The 23,979-nt window shown below is 34.0% G+C and overlaps 1 protein-coding gene and 1 pseudogene across 2 annotated transcripts; both read right to left on the bottom strand.

Annotated features, from left to right (window-relative positions):
* Positions 1–4,188: 4,188 nt before the first annotated feature.
* Positions 4,189–9,195, bottom strand: LOC143580994 (uncharacterized). Of its 2 annotated transcripts, XR_013143753.1 has the most exons (7): positions 8,777–9,195; positions 7,468–8,121; positions 6,323–6,754; positions 6,076–6,248; positions 4,649–4,838; positions 4,356–4,562; positions 4,189–4,242 (listed from the first exon to the last, which is right to left on the bottom strand). XR_013143753.1 is itself a non-coding variant. In XM_077063884.1 (6 exons), the coding sequence occupies exons 1-6, from the start codon at positions 9,185–9,187 to the stop codon at positions 4,482–4,484; spliced, it is 1,941 nt and encodes a 646-aa protein (XP_076919999.1). In that variant the 5' UTR covers positions 9,188–9,195; the 3' UTR covers positions 4,342–4,481. The 2 variants fall into 2 exon arrangements, 1 of the variants encoding a protein (XP_076919999.1); XM_077063884.1 differs by lacking the exon at positions 4,189–4,242 and having other exon boundaries at positions 4,342–4,562.
* A 10,631-nt stretch (positions 9,196–19,826) lies between these two features.
* LOC143580993 (5'-adenylylsulfate reductase 1, chloroplastic pseudogene) lies at positions 19,827–21,784 on the bottom strand (annotated as a pseudogene).
* Between the last annotated feature and the right edge of the window lie 2,195 nt (positions 21,785–23,979).

Raw genomic sequence — 23,979 nt, 5'->3', positions numbered from 1 at the left:
ATGTCATTCATATGAATTAAAATTTGGTCCAAGTTGATGTACATTTTGGTCAAATTAGACATGAGCTTCCTCCAAAATTCATCATTCTGAACCAAATAATTTTAAAGTTCATAGACCGATCTTATTAGGCATGTAAAATGATCCAACGTTTAATTTGTGAATTCAAAAATAACACAAAAATTTGTTTCACTAACTAAAAGAGGAAGCATGAATACCACATCTCTCATTTGGTTAGTTATATTGGCGTATGTCTCTCTGTTTACCTAAAATTATTTATGTTCATTGACTTACATTTGTTAGTTGAGTGTAGTTAAACCATCTCCATTTGAACCGCGATCAGATTAATAAACTAGTAAACTAGAGGAGGTGGTGAGACCGTATTTCGGATTGGCATTATTATTATTATTATTATTATTATTATTATTATTATTATTATTATTATTTTGTTTTTATATTTTCTCCAATTTTTTATTTATTAATTAATTTAATGTCTCACATATTTTATTTATTTAACTCTTCATATATTTTATTAAAACTTCAAATTCAGATCATAATATGAATTAGTTAACATTTTATTTTACGTTAGTTTGAACATTCAACATCCATCCCCATCAACAAGCCTAATAATCTAATTAAAAATCATATTTCTTTTTAAATTTATCACCATTTAAAAAGTTTCTACATCTCATTCCCCATATTTATCCTCATATAATTAAATAATATTTTTTTATAATTCGTTATATTATTTTGTTCTCTTTCATCCATTAACCTCCAATAATAAAAAGTATTAAAAAAAAGATACGAGGAAAGAATAGTTAGAAGCAAATGTGAGGATTTGTTTGTTTTTCCGTAGAAATATGGGGACAGATGGGGATGAGATGTAGATATGTTTTTCATGTTTTGGTCACTTTTCTTAAATTTAAGAGCGGGGTTATGAATAACGGACGATGAGATGTGAATGCTCGTATACACACCAGGCTGCTTAATGAGAAAACTTATTTCTGCTATTGATCAGGGTTGATCTATTGTTGAGATGAATTAATAACAATTTTTTAGAAGCATAGAAATTGCATGGGTTTAATTTATGCGTGGAAGGGAAATTGGAGTTGCATATATGTAGCCAATTGATTCAAGTTATCAGTGGGTTGAATCCTAGCCGTCTCAACATTTTTTCCATTGATATGTCGATTCATTGAAGATTGGCCTACTTATATGTAAAAACATAGTTGCATACATGTAACATTAGTGTTTTTCGTGTTCATTGTTTCTTTAATGTAAATCTATGAAAATTTCTTGAGTCACTACAAAACATCTATTAAAAAAACATATTGTAGAAGCATTGAAGAATCATATGAATGTACTCAACCATCATTCCATAATGGTCGTGCTATGTAACGAGCATCATGACAATGATAATCATGTAGTAATGACTCACACTCTTACTTATTTGGAACAATATTCGAGTAAAGGTGAATTTAAAAAGTTTCTTTTTTGATGATTTTTTTAACGAAAAATATAGAATGATTTAATCAAGAAATTAATTAATAAGAAGATAGTTAATTTAAATAGCAACCAAAATTAAAAGATGCTAATTTAAATAGTGAACTTTTTAGTTAAAAAGAAGAAAAAAAAATTTGTTGGCTGTAGTCTTATAGAAGTTTTATTTTTTCTTTTCATGTACTAATTGGTAATTGTGAATGCAGTTCCTTTTAATTTGAAAGTCTAAGTATATTATGCATCAATTTTCACTTGATGAGATGATAAGATGATTAAGTTATAAGATAGGAGGTTATGGATAAACCTTGTAAAGTGTAACAAAAAAAATTAGTGTTCGAAAAAGAAATATATTATGTGTCTTAAAACATGAGTGGCACGTTGTTTTTATTTGTTAATTCACGTGGCTCATTTTAAAAATTATAAACTACTTTGTTTTTTTTTTCTTTCTTTCTAACTCAATTTTGTTTTCTTCTGTTTGTGTCTATTTATTTGGATCTAGTTAACTAGAGCATCTCAACGCTAGAAATTTTAAACACTTATAAACGTGTAAGCTCAACTATCGGATTGGATTTCAAATATTCTTCAAAAACACTAATTTCTTTCACAGCACTATAAAATTCAAAATCCTATTAAAAATATTAAAATATGTGTGTTTGCATGTGTATGCAAGTGAGAGAGGTGTCCCAACAGCATCGTCATTGCAGGTCTGGAATCCCAGACTTAAATTCCAGACCAGGCCACATTGTGGGTGATCTTAGAACGTACGTAAGTTTCATGTCAAGTACGTCATCATATATGAACCAAATTTGGTTTAGGATCACCTCTAGGTTGTTGATGTACAATAGGTCAAATTAGACATCAGCTTCTTGTAAAATGTATCATTCAGAACCAAATAATTATTAAGTTCATAGACCAATCAATCTTGTATATGAAAAACCTTAGAACAATTTTTGGGTTTTGTTTGTGTCTAATTGGCAAGAACTTAAGTCAATATCGAAGAGAGAGTGAAGTTGTTGAACTTTTTATTTTATTTTAAATTAAATGTAACTGAACCCCCAAATCCCATAAGTTGTTTGATGATACATTTTGTAATTTACAACTTTGATTACTTGTAGCATCAATATGGTGAGTGAAAATGATAATAAGCTAGGCAATGTTGAAGTTGGATATAAATTGATGATATCATGATAAAAGTTGCAACTCATTGATGTTGAAACACTACAAATATAATGATAACTAAGCTTGATGTTAGAAAATAATATTGAAAGAAAAATAACTTTAGGCTCAAATTGCAATCCAGTTGAAGGCAGCCCTTCGAGAACAAATTTTTTGTGTATTTTAATCTAAATTCATCTATATGTATCTACTATGTAATCTAAACTTACATCAAATTTAATAGCTTTATAGAGCTCACTCACGTAGTTGATATGAATCTAAGTGGTTGTGTATGAGTATGCAGGTGACGTTACATATAATATATGTGTACACATGCATGTTTTTATTAGATACATTTCTTCTTAGGACCTATAAGGTTTTAAATGCTATACTTGTTTCGGATCCTTATATATACACACAAACGAGGGTACCCACTAAAATCATTGTACATATAACGCCTACTAAATTACTATAATTAATGGTTTTAGTATGTATGGTACCCTTTCCTAGCAAAATGTCACTAATTTTCAACAGCATACAAACCAAACCAAACCAAACCAAACCAAAGGAATGGCTCGAACACACAACACGGTACAAGGAAGCAAAATTAAAGAAACCCAAATAACAAGGTAACACATAAAAGATTAAAGACAGTGCAATAAAGTTATAAAATTCAATAATTGGGCCTTCAAAATGGGCTGAAACACCACAGTCTAGGGCCCTAGGCTTTCAAGAACCCCTTCAGTTAAATCCAATTGGGTTAGATTCAAACAAGCACAACTAGGCTAGTTGTTAATACATGACCACTAGCCCACTTTCACTTGAACATGACCACTAGTCCACTACCAGTGCCCAGATTATCAAGAGGGAAGGTCCGATTGTCCAAATGGGTTAGAATCGCTCATGAGTCATGACCACCGTTTGCGGTGGCGAATCTTGAACGAAAACACGCAGGGGGGGGGGGGTTTAATGGCTCAAATTTTCAGACAAAACAGGTTAATGCACACTACGTATAGAAGTATTCGGACAAAAACACATAACACTAGCAAGCAAAAACGGGGTGGAAATGAGTGGCTGGGGGCCTGGGGCCACCAATATACATCTCACCCCTGATTGTTTGCCCCCAAAGCCTAGTCATTGCCGGCTCAACTCCACTCCCACCCTGCTATTGTTGACACCACACGTACCAAGCCCATATTGACCCATGCTAAACCGAATTCAACATTTGATCAACTTGATTATTATTGCAGTTACTATTTTACAAAGTTTATCGTTTTCACATTGTATATAGTCAAATATTATTTCCTCTAATAAAATATAGGATGTCGATCAAAGTTTCGAATTAAAACAATTGAACAGATTTATAAGTTGAAGTTGAAAACATGGTAAACAAAGCTTTTAAGAACATAACAGGTCATTTCACCTAAGCCGCGAAAATGTGTATTAACATTAACACCGTGATATAAATAAAATAACACTTTAAGTTGAAGTTGAAAACATGGTAAACAAAGCTTTTAAGAACATAACAGGTCATTTCACCTAAGCCGCGAAAATGTGTATTAACATTAACACCATGATATAAATAAAACTCTTAACACTTTAAGTTGAAGTTGAAAACATGGTAAACAAAGCTTTTAAGAACATAACAGGTCATTTCACCTAAGCCGCGAAAATGTGTATTAACACCATGATATAAATAAAACTCAACACTTTAATTATCCTGCTAATAAAACAAAACAACTGTTACATTTCTGCTTTCTGCAATGGCAACAGCAGATCTTCCAAAACTGTGAGTTGATTCACAATAACAAACCTCTCATTCATAATCATCATATTAATAACTTAGCATTGTTTTTTAGTGTCTTTCGCGCGCGCCAATGAACAGCAGCCGCGGTTTCAGACGTCCCCATCTGCACAAAACACAAATTAAACCATGAAAACTTTCTATTCACCATTTTCATTTCACCTTTATTATTCTAACAGACTTAAAGCATACCTTGGACTCCATAGAGTGATAATCTTGCCATAAACTCGCATCTTGATCATATGTTGAAAGTGCACCTTCATATAACTTACGGGCCTCAACAAGATTGACCTTTTTAGTACCAGCAGATAATGCAACATTCAATTCCAGTTCAATGCAGTTTCTATATAACACAAGCCCGGGTCGAGGTAAAGCCAAAAACCTGCACTTTCAATATGCTTGATGATCACTAACTTCATAATAATATATAGGAAAACTGGATTTTAATAATCCAAACTATTAACTATTGGCCAATATTAATCCCAACTAACAATTTAACTATTGGCAGTCCCAACTTTCAACTTTGTTACCATTAGCAATCCCACACTAACAGATTGTTAACTCCGTTAATATTTAAATACATAAGCAGTCCCTATAGGTTATACATATTACAAGTTTGATAAAAAAAATTAAGAAAAAACCATCGTGGCTTTGATAGCTACTCAATTCATCTGTATTTCCCGCGACCCCAACCACCGACCGCGACCATCACCGGCCGCCACCACCATCGGTCGACACCAGCACCCTCTTGAGCCACCGTGCACCACCATCTTCATTTAATTTCTTTTGCCTGAAGTCCTGAAGCAACGAACGATGATGACAACCACCACCGGTGGTTATCAATTTTCAGGCGATTTTCAAATTCTTGTAAATCTGTTAGACTTCGCGGGTACTGTTAATTTTGTTGAGATTAGCTGCCGATGACATATCAACGACGGACATCAATGGCTGCCGATAAAACTTGAAATTGAATCTAATAATCGATGAATCTTGAAATTGAATATAATAATTGATGAATATGAAAAGATACGTGATTAAACAAGTGAGAATAATGTAATTGATCATAGATTGAGCTTGAATTTGGTCACACACTCACACATCTACCGTCGAACACTGATTTTGACTATCTCAGCATGAGCATTGAAACTTTGACTTTCATGGAAATCTTCTGATTTTGACGAAATCCAATATAATTGAACAAAACTAAAAGGTCTGAGGCATATCTTCATATTATGAAACCAATAACATGAACAAAAATCATTTTTAGCATCAATGATTTAGGAGGCCGATGCTGCACGGTGGTTTAAGGGGCTGGTGGTGACTGGTGGTCGCCGGAAACACAGAGGGTACTCATCAAAGGTTCGGTGGTTTTTTTTATTCGAACTAGTTATATGTGTAAACTATAGGGACTGTTTATGTAGTTAAAAATAAACTAAGTTAACAATTCGTTAGTGCGTGTTTGTTATTGGTAACAAAGTTAAAAGTTGGGATTATTATTAGTAAGATAGTTAGTTGGAATTAATATTGGCCAATAGTTAATAGTTTGGATTATTAAAATCCAATTTTCCTAATATATATAGCATTAAAATTGGAAATTTAATGGCAAATATATTACTAACCGCTTGTACATGTCTCTTGCACTCTGGATTCCATCTTTTTGTAAAACAAAATTTACAATTGCAGATGAGAGAGAGAACCCATCATCACTACCACCATCTCTGATCAGTGAACTTACAGAAATATCCACTAACTTATCAAAATAATGCTTGTGACTCGAAAAATATTTCAAACCCTGCACAATAATGCAATAATTTGTGATAAAGTTGCATGATTAGTACATAACTAACAATAACCATTTCAACATACCATAAGCCACAAGCTCTCAGCTTCCAAAACAGATACTTTCTTTAAAGGATTTTGCAAAAGATCAAATAGATATGGCAGATCAGCTTTGCTTGGTGTTTTAACTTGTTTAATCTCGATAGAAAGACGTAAAACCCATAAATTAACTGCTTTTGAAAGTTCTCCATTGCAAAGTTTTTCTGCTAAACTTCTAGCATCGTCTAATTTCCCAAGTTGTAACAAAAACGAAACGTGTTGACATGCAAGATCTTCAGAAATGCACCCCGTGTTTTGTGCCTTGTCAAAGATAATTAAAACATGTGTAACAGGATCTATGTAATTGTCAGATGAATCAGAAAGCCTAGAACTTTTACTGTCAATTGTGTCCATCAAGAACTTGACATATAGACCAAACATTGTAGATGATGGTGTAACCTTCAAAGACTCATCATACACCTAAACACATTTAAAACAAACAACACACAACTTGAAGCTGCAGAAATGAATATTACATATGTGAACAAACCGAAAGAACATGAACCAGACAGGTTTATGATCGTGCGTTTAACTCTAACCGAACAAATGATCGAATACGGAAAATTAAACGAACAGACTACAGAGGTTTTTGTTCGCACCCGTTCGTTAAAAAAATGAGTACGTTCATCTTCGTTTATGATTTCTCATTATTAATTAATACTATTAAAAAACAATTCACAAACGTAAACAAACACAAATGAACGAACATAGATGAACGACATAACTGATTAGTGAACATTAGTTATAAGCATGAAAATTATTATGTTGGACACAAAATTTAACAACCTAGACTAAATTTTAACTGGCGATGCATTAATTGCATAGTAACGGACAACAAACGTTTTATAAACATAAATAAACGATAACAACAACAATAATCATGCCCAGCAAATCCCACAATAGCAAAAACTATCAGTAGAGTATAAACATAAACATAAACCTTAAATGAATGAGAATCGTGTTCATGTTTGTTTGTTCAACTAAACGAACAAAAAGTTTGTTTATTTTTATTTTAAACAAACATAAACGAACTTCTCGCAGAATGGTTCACCAAACAGTTCACTAAACGTTTGGTTTTTCACAGGCCTACTTAATATCACAAAATACATATATACGAAACAAGATTAAAATACCTGAACTGCCTTGAATAACTGATCATTGGTAATTTCTTTTGTTACATCTTGCGTACTCTTACGCCCTGCTGCTTCATAATTTGCAAGCCAATCCCAATATGCAGGCTCTTTCAAAAATTCATTTTTCATGTCAGAAAGGATCTCTTTTTGCATATCATCAGAATTAGACAAATTTGTTGCCTCTAATATCTCCAAAAACTGGGTTCTCAAACTGAAACTAGCAGGAAGCGCTTCGACCGCACATTTGTAAACAGTTTGAAGAATGTTCAAACCTTGTTCCCGAAACACTTCAATTTTCTGCTTCAATTCCTCATTTTGAACCTCTAACCCTTTGTAACCATCATTTTCTCCATCAATAGACATAAACAACTCTTTGTTTTCATCACGCCATTGTTTATCTTCAGAACGATCAGGAACCAATGGGCCCACATTTTCCCCAAGAGCCGCCCTGCGTGCACTTAATTTGTTAAGATATGTGAGCTCCATTCGAAGATACTCAACCCATAAAGCTTCAGAATTAGGGCAAGATCTTAATCCACTTTGCATAAGTGCACGAGCAGCTGCAGCATTTAAGTTGTGGTCAAACTCCCATGAAGCTGCATATATCCAAACTCCTGGTACTTTTGGATGGAATCTGATCACTTGAGCCAGAACCTAACAGATGCCCAAACAATAAAGGAGTAAAAATGTGTAAATTAGAGATGAAATTGTAAAACAAAAAAAATCTGAACTTCAAACCACATTAGCTAAGAGGTATAAACGACCCGAGCCAAGCTGAGCTCATTAGAGCTCTAAAGCTGAAGCTCAGCTCCTGTATTGTTTATTAACTATTTGATTATACATTTTCTACTTACTTTTGCAACTATCTATAATTACTGTTTTTATTAATTTTAATTTTCTATAACATAATATATGCCGTTCAGTTATTATTAGCATAAACTTACATATAACAACTATGATTATTATTATTTTTACTATTATTATATAAATATATACTTAATTATAAAAAAATTATATAAACAAAAGGCTAAGCCGGATCGAGCTCTATATGTGAAGCTCAGGGCCTCGGACTGAAGCTCATTTATTAGACGAGGTTCAATAAAAGTCAGAGTTCAATTTGAGTTCGTATAAGCTCGGGTCAAATCGAAGCTCGCGAGCAGCTCGGTTGATTTCCACCCCTACATACAACTAGCATCAGGCAAATCCTAACTCACAACAAAACTTTAGAGTTGAAATCTGATTTTGTTGACTAATAACTTCCTTCAAATCAAACAAAACCTAATAATAATAACTAAAACAAACACAATACCTTCTTCATATGTCCATTTCTCCTGTGCCTACAAAACTCCAAATACTGAAACCACAACTCCACATCTCCTTTAAACCTATTACTCGCCAACCGATAAATCTGCACAATCCTCGATACTCCTGCAAAGTCCGAATACGACTGCTTCATCTTCGACTCATTCTTATTATTATTCTTCAGTTCACGCATAACGGCTTTCTTCCGAAGCACGCGAAGTGCGTCAACGGACTTCTCGTAATCGATGTAGGCTAGGTAATCATGCTTCAGAGGACTCGGACGCTTCAGTCGGTACTCGAACTTGCGCCGTTGTTTTACGATCTCGCTGATTTCGCGGCGGGAGAACAGGCCACGGCGCTCGAGGTCGTCGAGCTCGTTGACCATGCGCTCGAGCTTGTATTGGACTACGTCGGCCATGGTTACGGAGCCGGTGGTTGTTGACGGTTGTTAGGGTTATCGACGGCGGCTTAAGGCTTTGTAATATTGTTTAGTTGTTTACCTGCTATTCCACATTACTATTGTATATTGCATAATTAACCCCTTGACTTTTTGTTTATTTCTATTGCTTGCTTATGTTTACATATAACATAGAGGGGGACATCTTATTCGGTCAAAGCTTAGAATGTTTGGCTCTAAAAACAAAAACATCTTAATAGGGCAAAATTTGGTCTGAATCGGTCAGCCGTTGATTGAAACAAACAGGCCCATCCTAAGATGTTTTTATCGGTGGAAATTTGAGTGACACCAATAGTAATATATTTTTCCAAATTTTTTAGTGGCAACCAGGCCGAGGTGGTTCGTGGGACAGTGAAAACAAGTTAGGGCTTTAGGTTCATACTTAATTAAGGCCCCCAAATAAAAAAAACATTATATACATATATATAATATAGGATAAAGCAAACAATGTATTGATGTTGTGGTAAACTTGGTTGTTACTAAAGTACAAGTTACGAGTTCAAAACTTTTAATAAACAAATTTTTTTTCTTAACAATTGTCATGAAAAGGCCCCAAAATCTTGTTTCAATTTAGGCCTTCACATTTGTTGAGACGCCCCTAGTGACAACACCGATGGCGATATTGATTTTACTTTAATAGCTTAGGGCATGCATATTAAAGAGGGTGAAGAATATCAATAGGTTGATGTTTTTAAATGTTTATTAAATCTGATAAGTGAAAAAATATATTACATTACTAATTTTCAAAAAAAAAAAAACATTACTAATATACTAATGATTTTAGTAAAAAAAAATCACAAATATATGAAAATTAATAACTAACCAGGTTTTAAAAACACATTAGTTAGTAATTAAAAGTTAATTCAGTTTGTCTCTCATTTACTATTTAATTAATAAACAAAAAATTACATAACTAGATTTCAAAGTTTATTTAAATGGAGAGAATTTAAAATAAATGTGCTTTATTTTTAATAATTGATATTTTTTTAATTATTAATAAAGAGGGACGTATTCAATGAAAACATGGCCGGCTGGTGGGTAGTGCCGGTCGGACCGTCGGCTGAGGCATGTAACTTTTTAGGGGCCAAAATTTTTTATATCTATATTTTTATATATACATTTAAAAATATAAAACTTATAAAATATGAATCGCTCCTTACCATCTTATAATTATTAGGCCCAAAATTCTTTTTTATCCATAATCCATTTAATCAAGTTTAAATTATTGGACCCAAACTAAAACTAAAAACTAAAAATAAATAAATAAAAACCCGATGCAAAATAATAGAAACAGCGGTCGATTGAAATTTCTCTTTGGTTCCTTCCTTCTTTGCGAATGATGAACAACGACCAACCAAGCCGACCACCACTGTTGGTTTGCTGTTAACCACCAGGCTCCTCCACGGTTAACCAAGCTAGCCACCAAGGACCAAGCTATTGTTTTTTCCAATGTTAGGAGAGTTTCACGAATCATTGGTTAATCGTTAGTTATTACGGTATTTGATGTTAATAATATATTTTTCTATGTTTATTGTTATAACATTAAGTCTCACTTAAAAAAATTAGCTTATATATTAGCTTATATATTTCGTTACTCGTTAAGGCTATGGGCCTTTTTATTTCGACTCGGCCGAGGTATTTAAATACTCGGAGACGGCCCTGAATGAATAAAAAAAAATATTTGAATAATCTCCCATTTTCATGTTATCATTCTCAACGAAAACCAATTTCTTCTTATCACTCTAGTGGTAGGTTAGAGTCAAGGACACTTTAACAGTGTTGATAAACCATTGCTATTAACAGTGTTGATAAAACATCGTTATTTGTTATTTGGTTATTACACAGATCAAGACGTAAATTTTACTAGTAAGTTCTTACACGAGACCAAGCTCAAACAGAAGCATTCTTATCACTCTCACAAGATTTTAGAGAAGCATATGGGCCTCCTAGAGTCAACTCTATGTCAACAACGCTTGACGAAGACAATGATGCACCAAAGGGCACTCTAGCATTTTCAATGTCATCATTTGCCTGTATATATTGATATAAATATGATATGAGATGAAATATTTAAAGGTGTAAATTAGTCATGTAAAAAAGATATCAAAGAAAGTGATCATGCTAGCACGTTTGAGGTGAAACCGGTATTTAGAACCTCGTTACTAATCAACGCGAGTTTGTTTTTCCTTGAAACAGTAGTTCTTGACGTCTCTGATCCACGAATACCACTATGCAAAGTATCCTTATGATAGTTCTTGTGTTGGGCAAAGCAAAGATGATTGTCGTTATCATTTTCAGCTTGTTTAGTCTCCTGAGCTTCTGTCATGTTTCACGAAACAAGGAACACTTCTTTATAATTCATTATTTATGTTGATGTTACCTGGCCTAACTTGTCTAGATTTAATTAGTCCATGTAACAACTTAAATTACTCTCACTAGTACAAGTGTTACCTTTTATGGCAAATAGTAATTCTAATAATAAAAAAATTACTTTTGACAATAATTTATGCTTCTAACTTAACCAGTGACACTTAATTTTTATTTCCGTTGTCAATAACAATCTCAATCACTTGTAAAATCTTTGTAAACTTACACTCGACTTACACTTGATTTCCACGAGGATTGTATGTTTTCCCATTTTGCTCATAACATCAATGTGAGCTAAATAAAATGAAAATCAAGTGAACATGGATGCAGATTATGTAAGATTGTTTTGTAATTAAAATGGAAGTTATATAATTGTCGCACACTATGGTTTGAAATTTTGAATTATTAAAATTCATTTTTTTTCTTTTTATATTTGATTTGAAAAGTTAATTTTTAATAAGTTCTAAAAAAATTATAGTTTTCATAATTTTAGTGATCAACATGTATTTTTATGATTTTCCTTATTTATACACTACTAATTTTACTTCATCTACAACTAAATCAAATAATTCAACAATAAGAATGATACGTTGTATAAATGTGTGAAGAAAATTCATTTGTAGGTGGTTTATTACTTTGGTAAGTACTTCTAAGCATTTTTTTTTAAATTTGTTGTACAAATAGGCATGGATGGCGAACTCATGGATACCCTTGTAGAGGTTTAGGAGTCATTTGAGATGGCAAGGAAACATCACTCAAATTTGTTGGTTAAACGAGTGAACTTCATCATGACTTCTTTTCCATGCAGGCTCGCAAAAGTTATTGTTAGCTTGAGTTTGCTAGTCAAAGAAGCAAAGTCCTCTTTTTGTCTTTCTCCATATTTGTTTGCCACGCCAACGAACTCATAAAACCATAATCTGTTTCTGAGTTCAGTCTAAGCAAACTATCTATTTGTACAATTTTCAAACAATGCCTAGGATTACTTCCATCTCTAAACTGTCTACAAATTCAAAGATGTTACAAATATGATTAAAACACTAGGGTTTAAACTGTTGATATGTATACAGACCTTGGATAATCACGTCGTTCTTCATGCTCCTAAACATCTGTAATTAGAATACAGATCCTTAACATCATGCATATATAGCAATATTGACTTTTCAAGTCATCATGTTCATTATTGTTTCAATTTCATCACTTTAGTGAATATAACAAGGACTTCATTATGTTCCGCAAGAATGCCATTGACTTATGGCAATTCCATAAAAGATAAATGCAAGAAGGTTGTACTTCTAAAGCTTTAAGTTCAAGACTCAACTCGTTAATTTTTAAAATTTTTAATTTTACATGCTTCTGATAAAAACTATTAATGTTTGTCCATAACAAAAAACCGCCATATAAAGTTTGATCTCAAAGTCAATATTATGTTAAAAACCGTGAGAATAGGGTAATATAGTTGTACCCAAATAGAAAAGGCCGGGAAAGTGATCGAGTGGGTAGCGGGTTACAAAATCGTCTATGTATTATACTTTAAAGAACATGTATAAGTTATACGTGGTTCTCGCAATCTTTGATATTACTTAAATATTACTATGTCAATTATGAAACATATTGAAGTAACTCAAAAATAATTTCTTTAAAGTAATTAACCTGAACATGACTCTTGATATGAGATAGAGTTAGTCCCTTCACATTCATAATTGGCAGAATCATCTTTGGAGTTGCCTCTATTACCATACAGAAAACATTAATGCAAACAATGTGCTAGCAGCATGAAATACATCTATATATACTTAGATAGTTAGATGGATACATACACGTACATGCATAAAAAACAGGCATATATATAGTATATAAACACTAGTTAATTAGGTGGTTGGTATAAACACTCCTGCCACACGGTACTTTTGTATATATGCATTCGGAAGTTAAACCAAAGAAAGCAAGCGGTCGGGTGATAGGCACGCTACTTCCTATACCTACACATGTGTAGTTAAACATTTGAAAATATAAAGAAGACATATAAACAAATTAGTTTAATGGTTTTTTTAATATACATAACATAGACCTATGTATGCAAAAGGTAGAGGTTTAAAGAATATATAAACAACTAATGGAAAAAATTAAACGCATTATGTTTGTTCTTTCTCTTCTCGCAATAATATAACTTTATGTAATGAACCTCCGGATACGTATGATATATATAAATAAGTGTGTGTGTGTAGAGAGAGAGAGAGAGAGAATGTGTACTATCTTCTCCACCGAGTTCTTGAACTGCATTGACAAAGCATTGATGAAGTTCATTTGTCCATCGAAGACGGGCAACTCTAGACCGATTATAAGACCAGACAACGTGCTTGCTTGTGGTATTGTCTTGCAAATAATCATTCCTTCTCCGGTGAAAATCCCTAGATGAACTTTCAAAGAAAGATGACAACTCTTTCCGATCACCCCTTAACCTCTTCATTTCTAATCAGAAAGAAATGAATGATGATTTCTTGATTTATATAATCACTACCTTGTTTCAAACTTCTATATATTGGCATTTAATAATTTACTGAACGTTTATGCTCTTGTGGGAAAGATTCTGACCAATTTGTGGTACTAAATTCTTTGTTGTAAGATTAGTTTAGTCAAGTTAGTTTTAATTGTTATAAAGAAAGCTTTCTTTGTATGCAGAAGTTTTCAAATTTGCATTCATGATACATCGCGTATTGGTCAATGTCAAAACATTCTTCTGTTAGGAGACAAAACGGAATTATATTTAAACAAATAATATCATAGTTTAGATCATGTAAAGTCAATTATATTAGATAAAAATCTTTCAACATGAGTGGTATCAGGTTGGTAATTCCCGTTCCAAGGACAATCCCACTTACAAGTCGGTAAGTAGGGGACACCCGGCCCGAGTAATCTGTTATTTTATGTGTATGGGTTTAAGTGGTTTTTTTTTTTTTTAAAGGCCATCAAAAGTAAATTTATAAAACAAAAAACGACAAGTACAAAACAATAAGACTAGCAAGACACTAGTCAACACAACAACCCCAATAACAATTACATTTTAAACCTACACCAATCCTCTTATGACAAAAGAGTTATTCCGGATTTATTTTTAACCCAAAGATAACTTAGACCTTTCATATCACTCACAACACCACCCACGGTCACCGCCGAACGCCCGAACCGTTGAATGCTATGTCATTGCTGGCGTTCCATAAACACCACACCGTGACAAGACAAACCACATGGAAATACTTTGCCTTGTTCCTTGAGAATTTTGTAAAGTTATGAAGCTCAAGGATATCTCGAATATTAAGCGTGTATATATGAGGAACCTTGCACCAATGTGAGATTGCTTGCCAAACCCCTTGAGCTAAACCACATGAAACAAAAATATGATCAATCGTCTCTTCTAACTCGCCACACACCAGACAATCTTCATAATCCACCATAATATTTCTCTTTGTCAGAGACGTCAATACCGGGACCCCATCCAACTTTGCCTACCAAGCTAGAATTCCCACTTTTTGAGGGACCCAATCATTCTAATATAATCTATAACCCAGACTGGATAAACATACCTCGATCATTCTTGCTTTTAGACTTGTGGTGGAAAAACTTCCTAAAGCATCTAGTTCCTACCCAATTTCATCACCCCCTCCATTAATACCATCTCCCGACAAAAAATTAAAAGTTGTCTTAATATTAGTGTTTATTAAAAGTACATGCTAGATGCTAGATTGTTAGTCATATCGAGTTAGCATTATAAATAGATAATATGAAGTTATATTTTTCTTAATACAAAGGGAGTTATCTAGAATTCATGTGCTTGTGCTTAATTTATCGAATGAGCTATATCGATTCAATCCTTGGCAAAATCCACTTAAGGAGTCCACCGACTTAATTTTGCGGCTAGCAGAATTTGTCAACAAGTACAATAGAAGTAAGTTATTTGTTTTAAGAAAAGATGAGTTGGACTTCTAAGGGTGAGGCTATGACCTAGCTCAACCCACTCCCCAATCTTTTTTCAAATTAAAGTTAACTAAATATTTTAACAAATAAAACTATTTTATCACTACTTATTAGAAAAAACATATGTGATAAATAACGAAAATTAAAAATGTTATAAAAAAATAAAAGTAATTTTTTTTAGCTTTCAATTACTTAATAACGGCTAGTTACGATGGCTAGCTTTTATAAATGACTATAACACGATACTTCTTAGCTTTCATCCTCACCGCTCAGCTTTCTTTTTCATTTTGTGCTCATGGCGGATGAAATAACGTATCCAAGCTGTTAAAAATCTCATCCCTTCCTCACTTGAAAAGTCCATTCCATCCACCAGTTAAAAATCCAACCTCTCCACATGTTAATAACCCCCCAACCCTCCTGGCCAGTGTCGGAATAATCTATGGGCAGTCAATGACGATGTCGATGAAGAAACACCAGCTAATTAAAGCCTAAATCATTGGCGGAGCCACAACCCATGGGAAGATGAGCGGAATACGGATTTGGATAACTCATTTGATTCGATGATTAATGTTTATGCTTATGTTTAAAACCATAATCATGTGATCAAACATATGTCCTTAAATAAACCAAAAATTAACATTTGCGAAACGTTGACTATAGTGCAACCGATAATCGGTGAGCGTAGAATTCATAACTTCTTCTTCGATCAACAAAATAGGCGAGTCCATTATAGCGCGTTGGCACAATCTTCCACGTTTATAGCTTATCACCCGATGTTGCCGAAAACTGGTCAATGGAATGGTCCCAATCCATATCGGTATGAAAATTTTCACTAACGCAACCCAAACTGAAGATTGTGACGGTATTGATGGTATTGACCACACCATCAACAACGCACCTTCCTCCTCCTCGGTCGTCCACGGTTCGCATCTCTAGTTGCGTACACCCACTTGGTTGACTCTGTTTTTTCATTAACAGGTTGTATAGATTCATGGTTAGGGTATGTATATCAGAAATAGAAAGAAAGAAGGTTTATTTTTAGCACTATTTTTAGTATAAAAAGTGTATTAGTTTTTTGTTAGAACTCAAACGGCAATAACATTGTTGTAAATGGTCAAAAAAACAAAGAATCACGGGCGAGTTCCGCTATCAGCCCCACCTACTCGGAAGGGCTACTTAAAGAGGATGAGGGGTTTGTGTTTGGCTGAACTTGTACAAATTTTTTTAGTGTTATACATTCATGTATTTCAACATCGCGCCCATAGAAATTTCAACATAGTACCCGTAGAAACTTTTAAACCGAACTCTTAGAAATCTTGACAATAAATCTTAACCTACATTTCAATTAAAAATAATTTGCTAAGCCTATAAAACCACGTTTTCAATTAAAAATACTAACTAGATAATTTGAAAAAAGATACAAGGTTTGCCAACTTGAAAAATATCTCTATTCTTGTGCAATTGATAGTTGAAACAAAATAAGAGACATTAATTTTATGTTGGTTTACCGATTATTAAAGTTAGCTCTTGTTTTACCCACCGTAACTTCAACTGTTGAGAGATGTTTTTCAGTAATGAAGTTCGTCAAATCTGATTTGCGTAATCTGATTGATGATGATAGATGCATTTTGTTTTATTGAAAAAGATTTACTTAGAAAAGTTTCGAATGACGATGTAATGGATAGGTTTCAGAAAATGAAATCTCGTAAAGTGCAGCTTAATTAATTTCTATTATTGATTTTTGCTATTTTTATTATGTGACTCGACCCGAACCTTTTAACTGGACCGGACAGAAAAACCCGAACGTTAGTAATAGAAAACTGGGCATCCGTCCCTTGGAAATTTTCAAACTCGTAGGAAAAAAATCCTGATTGCATCAGTGCCTAGCGAGCTCACCTCACCCAAGCTCGGCGCCCCGCCCACCCTACTAATACGAAGAACACAATGATAACCCAACCTAGATTTACTATTGATAATTTGAAGTAGAGCTTAAGATATGTCGTTTTTACTTTTCTGCATGTAGTGAAGTACTCAACAAGTGTGTGCTATCATAGGCATAGTTGAATAAATTCTTGACGTGATGTATCCTTTTATGTTTTTCAAAAAAGAAAAACAAAAAAACTTATAATGTCAAAAACATACTTTTTTTAATTGATATTTCTATGATGTCTCATGTAAAATTAAAACCCACAAGACCATAGTCTTTTACTTGAGGTCATACACCTTTATCACTAGACTAAGCTAGTGGTTTTATATCAAAAACATACTTATCTTATTGTTTGTGACTTAAAATTAAAGCAATTTTAACTTGAAATGTTAGAGCATTTCCAACCCATCCTCAAAATTTTTGTGAGAGGTTTTTGTAAATTATAGAATACGGTTAAGAGTGGTTGAGGATAGAAAAGTTAGTGATTTTCTTGTAAATTTGGAGAAAACTTGTTTGTCCCATTTTATTTTTTATATTTATTGAAATAGGTTATGAGTAGAGAAGAGAGAATTTGTGATAATAAATCTATAAAAAATATCATTTAATTAAACAAGAGAGATAAATGTAGTGCTTGTTTATTGTTATTATATAGATGATGATGAGGAACGGGCAAGGAATGCTCTTAGTCCTGGTTAACATAAGAAACATGTTTTAGCTACTAACAAATTTCTTATACTTCAAAAAAAACACAAAAACCTAGAACTACAAACACAGAATACTTATGATTTATGAACAAACAATCAGTATTTTTAGGTAATGAAAATCAGTGAGCTAACTGACAAATTCGAACCGGAAACGTTACCAAGTAGATATAGTTGATTACAAAAAGAATGGAACCCAAAAAATGTGATAATTTCAATTCATTTACTTATGAATTGGCTTATTCTTGTTATGTTTTGTTCGTTACAGCTCAAAAATAGACAAAATTATAAATGTGTTATGAACGTTGATCCAAGTCCAATTGGCAGCCCAAGTCAAGAGACAGAAATAGGCCCAACTAGAGTGCCCGGTTCAGTAGGCCAATAAAGTGAATGAACATAAGCAAAGAAATTAAAAGAATACTGCATGAAGGAATATTGTTAAGAATGTATTGGTTTTTTCTTCCCATCTTCCTCTCTGGTTATTTGGTATCTTCTCCCATCTATGTGGTTTCTATCTTGCTTTTAATCTCCTAATTGTAACCATTTCATAAAATTAATAAAGATACATTTGATTGAAGTTTCATTAGATTGCTTCTCCGTGTTGTGATTATATCAAATCACTTCAATTCGTCAAAAAAGACACCATAAAACCAAAGTCAAACAAAATATTTTTATGCATAAAACAAAATATTATATAACTAGATTATTAGGCATATAAAATAACTCGTGCACTCATATTTGGCACATGAACTATTTATAAAAAAATAATAATACTAGACAGGAAGTGTTTGGTTCAACCTAACCCGGTTCTACTCATACCACAAATTGCATGTTTTGGCCCGCCCATATTGCAGCCTTTTAAGAATTAGCAATGGAACTCTTATCCCACAAAAGGAATGAAACTACTGATAAGCAAAATAAAATTTAAACTTGATACAATAAATCCACGTGAACATTTGCTCAAACTAGTATCCTTGCAATAGATGTCCGAGATTTACATTCTTGATGATGTTTCATGACTCCAAACTTCATCACTTTGTTAACTCCTGTAAAGACTTCTACCACCCATATATACAATTAATAAAACCCAAGGATCTTTACCAATTAAGGGTTCAAACCTGAAAAAAATTATACCTAAAACCCAATTTCAAAATCATAAAACAAAAGTTATTAATTGGAAAGAAGAACCGGGTTAGGTTCTTTGAATACACTTTGAATCCCTAATTAAGGATATCCCTAATTTGGCACCTCACGCACAATTAGACCGAGTGTTATGGAACAATTAGAAGACCGAGTGGCGAGTGTTACGGAGGTAGAAATGACGCTCCGTCCTAGATCCATTTGATCCACATAACTATTATCAAATATATTCGGATTAACTATTATTATCATCGCCATAATAAAACCATGACAGGAAACGATACTCCATATTACCAAATTACATTCGCTAGATATGACCATAAGAACATATTAGAAAACTAAACATTTAATTTCTATTTCTTAAAATTCAACGACAATAAGGAACACCACAATCTTATTAAGAACTTAATATTGGAAACGATCATTCCCCCACAGGTCACTAACAGACTATACCAATATTACACAACCACCAAATCCAAAACCAAAGCCAAAATCGTCACTCCATTGTACATTCACGTACAAGTTATCATTGCACACGACCCCCGTCTACTTCTTCATCATCATCTAAGGGCGTTAATGAAAGCCATCAACGAGTCGACGTCTCTCTTCTCTGACGGGTACTTAATAGGCCTTGACGAGTGCTTTGGGAAAAACAATATCGTCGGGAAGCTCCCAAGCTGCAACTCTTGTTGCGCAAACGCCTTCTGGTCCCCATCAGCGTTAAACTTACCAACCTTCACATCGGTCCCGGCTAACTTATCAGCCAATTCAACATATGATGCTTCCATTGCTTGACAAAACGGGCACCATGGTGCGTAAAGAACAACCACCCAACCGTCTTTTCGGGTTTCCATCTTGAGAAGATTCTCGACACCGGGCCGAGTCAGATTCACAAGGTTTCACTCTCAAAGATATCCGAGACAACCGCGCTCTCATTACCAACCGACACGTTCCCATTCACGTTTTCCTGCTTGATATTTCCTTTATGCAACCCGCATTCTTTAGCCTTGGCATCCTCCCACCACCATCTCCCTTCCCGCTCGTGTTGACCGGGCAAGACCGACCTTGTGCACGGCTCACACCCTATCGAAATATACCCTTGAGCATGCAACGAGTTAACCGGCACCTCCATGGTCCGTAAAAAGTTCCACACATCGTTCCCGGCTACATTAGCCACCGGGTTCCACTTCACCAAGCTACCCGAACCACCATCCAATCCTTCAAAAACCGGGTCCACTTGAACCACTGGGACTTCAGATCTAGTCCCGGGAGACTGGTCCTTCCTTTGACCAGTAATCCAAGCCCGCAAACCCTTCAACGCGCGCCTAAACGGTCACACCTTCCTCACACGGCAGCATTCTTGATGACCATCTTCATAAAACGAGAACAAACCTTTGGTTCTAACCAAAGCTTGCACTTCAACCGCATCGGGAAACATGTACTCGATCCGAATACCATAATGTTTCTCAACCTGATCAAAAAACTTGTATGTCTCCGGGTTTAACCGGCCAGTATCGAGGCTGAAGACTCGGAATGGGCGTCCGGTTAAGTGAGCATATTCAATCAAAGCAACATCTTCTGCACCACTGGAATCAAGAAAATGCATTCTCAAGGTCCTGTGCCAATTTCTGAATGTCCTCAACCTCTGCTGTTTTATCCACTACGTCTGCATAATTTACACATAATAAATTATTCAAATGCTTCAAAGACTATTTTAGTTATGCATCCCCAAATCACTTCATTAAAGAAAAAAACAGGGAGAATACTAGTGGCTAGTGGTGTGGTGGGCGGTGTTGTTTCTGCCATACCATCTATGACCGTTTGGTTAAACCAACTGGCCCGCCAACCCTTTTAGTTAAACAAGGTCAACCGTCAACCCATTTATGACCGTTTAACCCAACTTTTTACAACCCACTTACCCAATTAAAACATTTAGATAATGGGTTGGAGGGTTGGCCTGAAGAATAAATGGGTTCAACAAGACGTTTTCATGTTAGGCTTATGTTTTTTTACACAAAATAAAAATATGAGTCGGGTTAACCAATTCAACCCGACCATATTAAAACCCCTAATTAATAGCCCCCAAATTAACAAACCCAAGAAAAAAACATGTAACCAACAGATTAAACATACCAGGAGCAAACGCAGTAGCCGCAGACGGAACAATCGAATCACTCCTCTTAGGTTCAGCATTCACTGCCTTCACCGCCGCAGATCGTTTCCGGGTCAAACTCAAACCCGCCGGAAAAGACCGATCGGACGGTTGAAACCCACCATTACTAAACTGAACACCTGCAAACAAAAACCCAGCAATTAACTTCCAAATTCAAAGCCCACATCACAATTCAAGAACCAAAACAAACCCATAAATTTACCTTGCTCAGTACGCGAGTTATTATTATTATTCGAAGAATTAAAGACAATTGAAGTAGAAGTAACAGCCAACGCCATTGTTGATGATGATAATAATATTATTAATTGAAGGTATTTGTGAATGAATTTGATGATGGAATTGGTGAAGAGGGTGGAGGGTTATATATACCGACGGAGGATAACACGGATTATCAAAGGTTGAGAGGCGGCCTGCTGGGTTCAATGAACCTGGACGTGTTTTGGGTTTTCATCGTGTGTGTGTTTTTACATAAAACACGCACTGACTAGGATGACGTGGCATTGTTGAGGTTGAGGGTCAAAGTTCTTTTGCCTGATCTAACGGCTTACGTTTCGTATAGAAGGATCTTGGTTGTGGAATTAATTGTTAAGTTACTTTATTAATTGAAAAAAAAAAGAAGGTTCAAAGGTAAATCACACGAAGATTCATTAGTGCACCCTTTTTAACTTTTCAATAATGTTTTTTCCTTTGATTATGACGTAAAAATGCCTTTACAAACTATAATTAATTTATTAAAAAGATAATATTTAGAAAAGGTTTATATGTTTGTAATAGGATCTCTTTACCGCGAGATCTACTGTCAGCCACAGATCATTTGATTCGCATCAAATTTGAAATAGATACACTTGATGATATGAATCATTTGCAAAACAAACTTATTCGTTCTGTAGCGAATCTTTTACAAGAGCAACTTGGGTTGGCCCGGTACATTTAGAAAATATGACTCGAGGAAACATATATGCGTAATTTTGAGATTTTTTTTATTTTGTATCTCTATAAGGATTACCAATTTACCATCTATAACTTTATCTATAAAATTTAGAGTTTTATACATAGTGATTGTCTATAACAACAACGTCCGATAATTCCATAAATAGTAAAGTTATTCGTAAGATTTGGAAAAAAGTGTGATGTAGGTAAACCTTACATATATTTCTAAGGATATAGAGATTGCTTTCAAAAAGAACATAAGCTCCAAAACACACGGTAGGCATATAACATCATAAAACAACATATAAACTTAAATACAAGATGGCAATCACAAGTAAAGTCCACCTAAGATGTATGAAAATTTAAGGCCTTAATACACTGACGTATCATCTTCTAAAAATCATTAACCTTAATCTTACGTCTCTACAAACTCTATCTTGGATCATGCCATCAAATAGGTGCAACTCTATTAAATTTTGTATAATCCACACATCCTAAGTCAATTTAAGCATGTCTTTACTCCTCATCCCCTCCACATTAAATAAAGATAGATATGTTGACCTTAATTGTGTGATCAAATTTGATTAAATATTGCGGGACAATTTTATAATTATTACAAAGTATAGTTTAGGGTGCTTTATGCAACATTTGTAAGTTAGAGGGTCTTGATGTAAATATTAGGCGGTTATAAAGTTAGTTATATAACTATCATGTAGCTATATAACCGCCATGGTAGTTATAACCATCAGAGGTGGTTAATTAACCACCGTAAGGAAAAATATAAATAGATGCTCGATGTAAACATTTGTATCGTGTCTTGTTCGATCAATAAAGATTGTGTTTCGGGTTTCATCCCTTGTTGCTATTCTTCTTAATCAAAGTTCAAGTTTGAATCAAAGTGTTGTTCACATTATATTGTTCATCTGGTTTATCATATCAATTCATTATCAAAGATCATCAAGTCTAGGCCAACAAGACATAGAGCATGAGATGTGGTTGTTAAACAAAAAATTGAAATAAATTTACAGAACGACGATATTTAATGGAATTATAAACATGAAAATAGAGTTTGTAAGGTGAATGCTCTTATAAACCTAAGTATGTAATTTCAAAATTTCCTAAAGGTCCAAAACAAATTAGCTTTAAATATATAAATTATAAAAGTTAAACTAATCTCGTAAAATAATTTGTTAGTTATAAATTTTTTTTTTCACTCTGTTTGGTTTCTTCTTCTACTTTCATGTTTCTCGTTTGAGTAAAGCTTCGTTTCATCCATCTCAATCGCTAATTATTTATCACTTTCTGCGTCGTTCTAGTCTTTTTTTTTTTGTGACAAACTCGTAGCAACCAGCCAACCACAAATTCATTAGCACAAGAGTTTTGTCGATGCCGTCATTCTCCATTAGTTAACAGCCTTGGGTTCGACTTTTGCCTCGTCATCATACACCACAACAAATTATATTATTTGTTGTACTTTGCCGATATATATCACAATAATTGCTATTATATTTGTTGTAATCATCCACCAACACAAAAGAAACAC

Source organism: Bidens hawaiensis, unplaced genomic scaffold (genome assembly GCF_021521415.1).
Source record: "Bidens hawaiensis isolate Kalapana, Puna unplaced genomic scaffold, B.hawaiensis_p1.1 tig00030780_1, whole genome shotgun sequence".
NCBI classification, from domain to species: Eukaryota; Viridiplantae; Streptophyta; class Magnoliopsida; order Asterales; family Asteraceae; genus Bidens; species Bidens hawaiensis.
The sequence above is the reverse complement of the archived record's forward strand: the minus strand, read 5'-3'. Positions and strand labels throughout refer to the sequence as shown.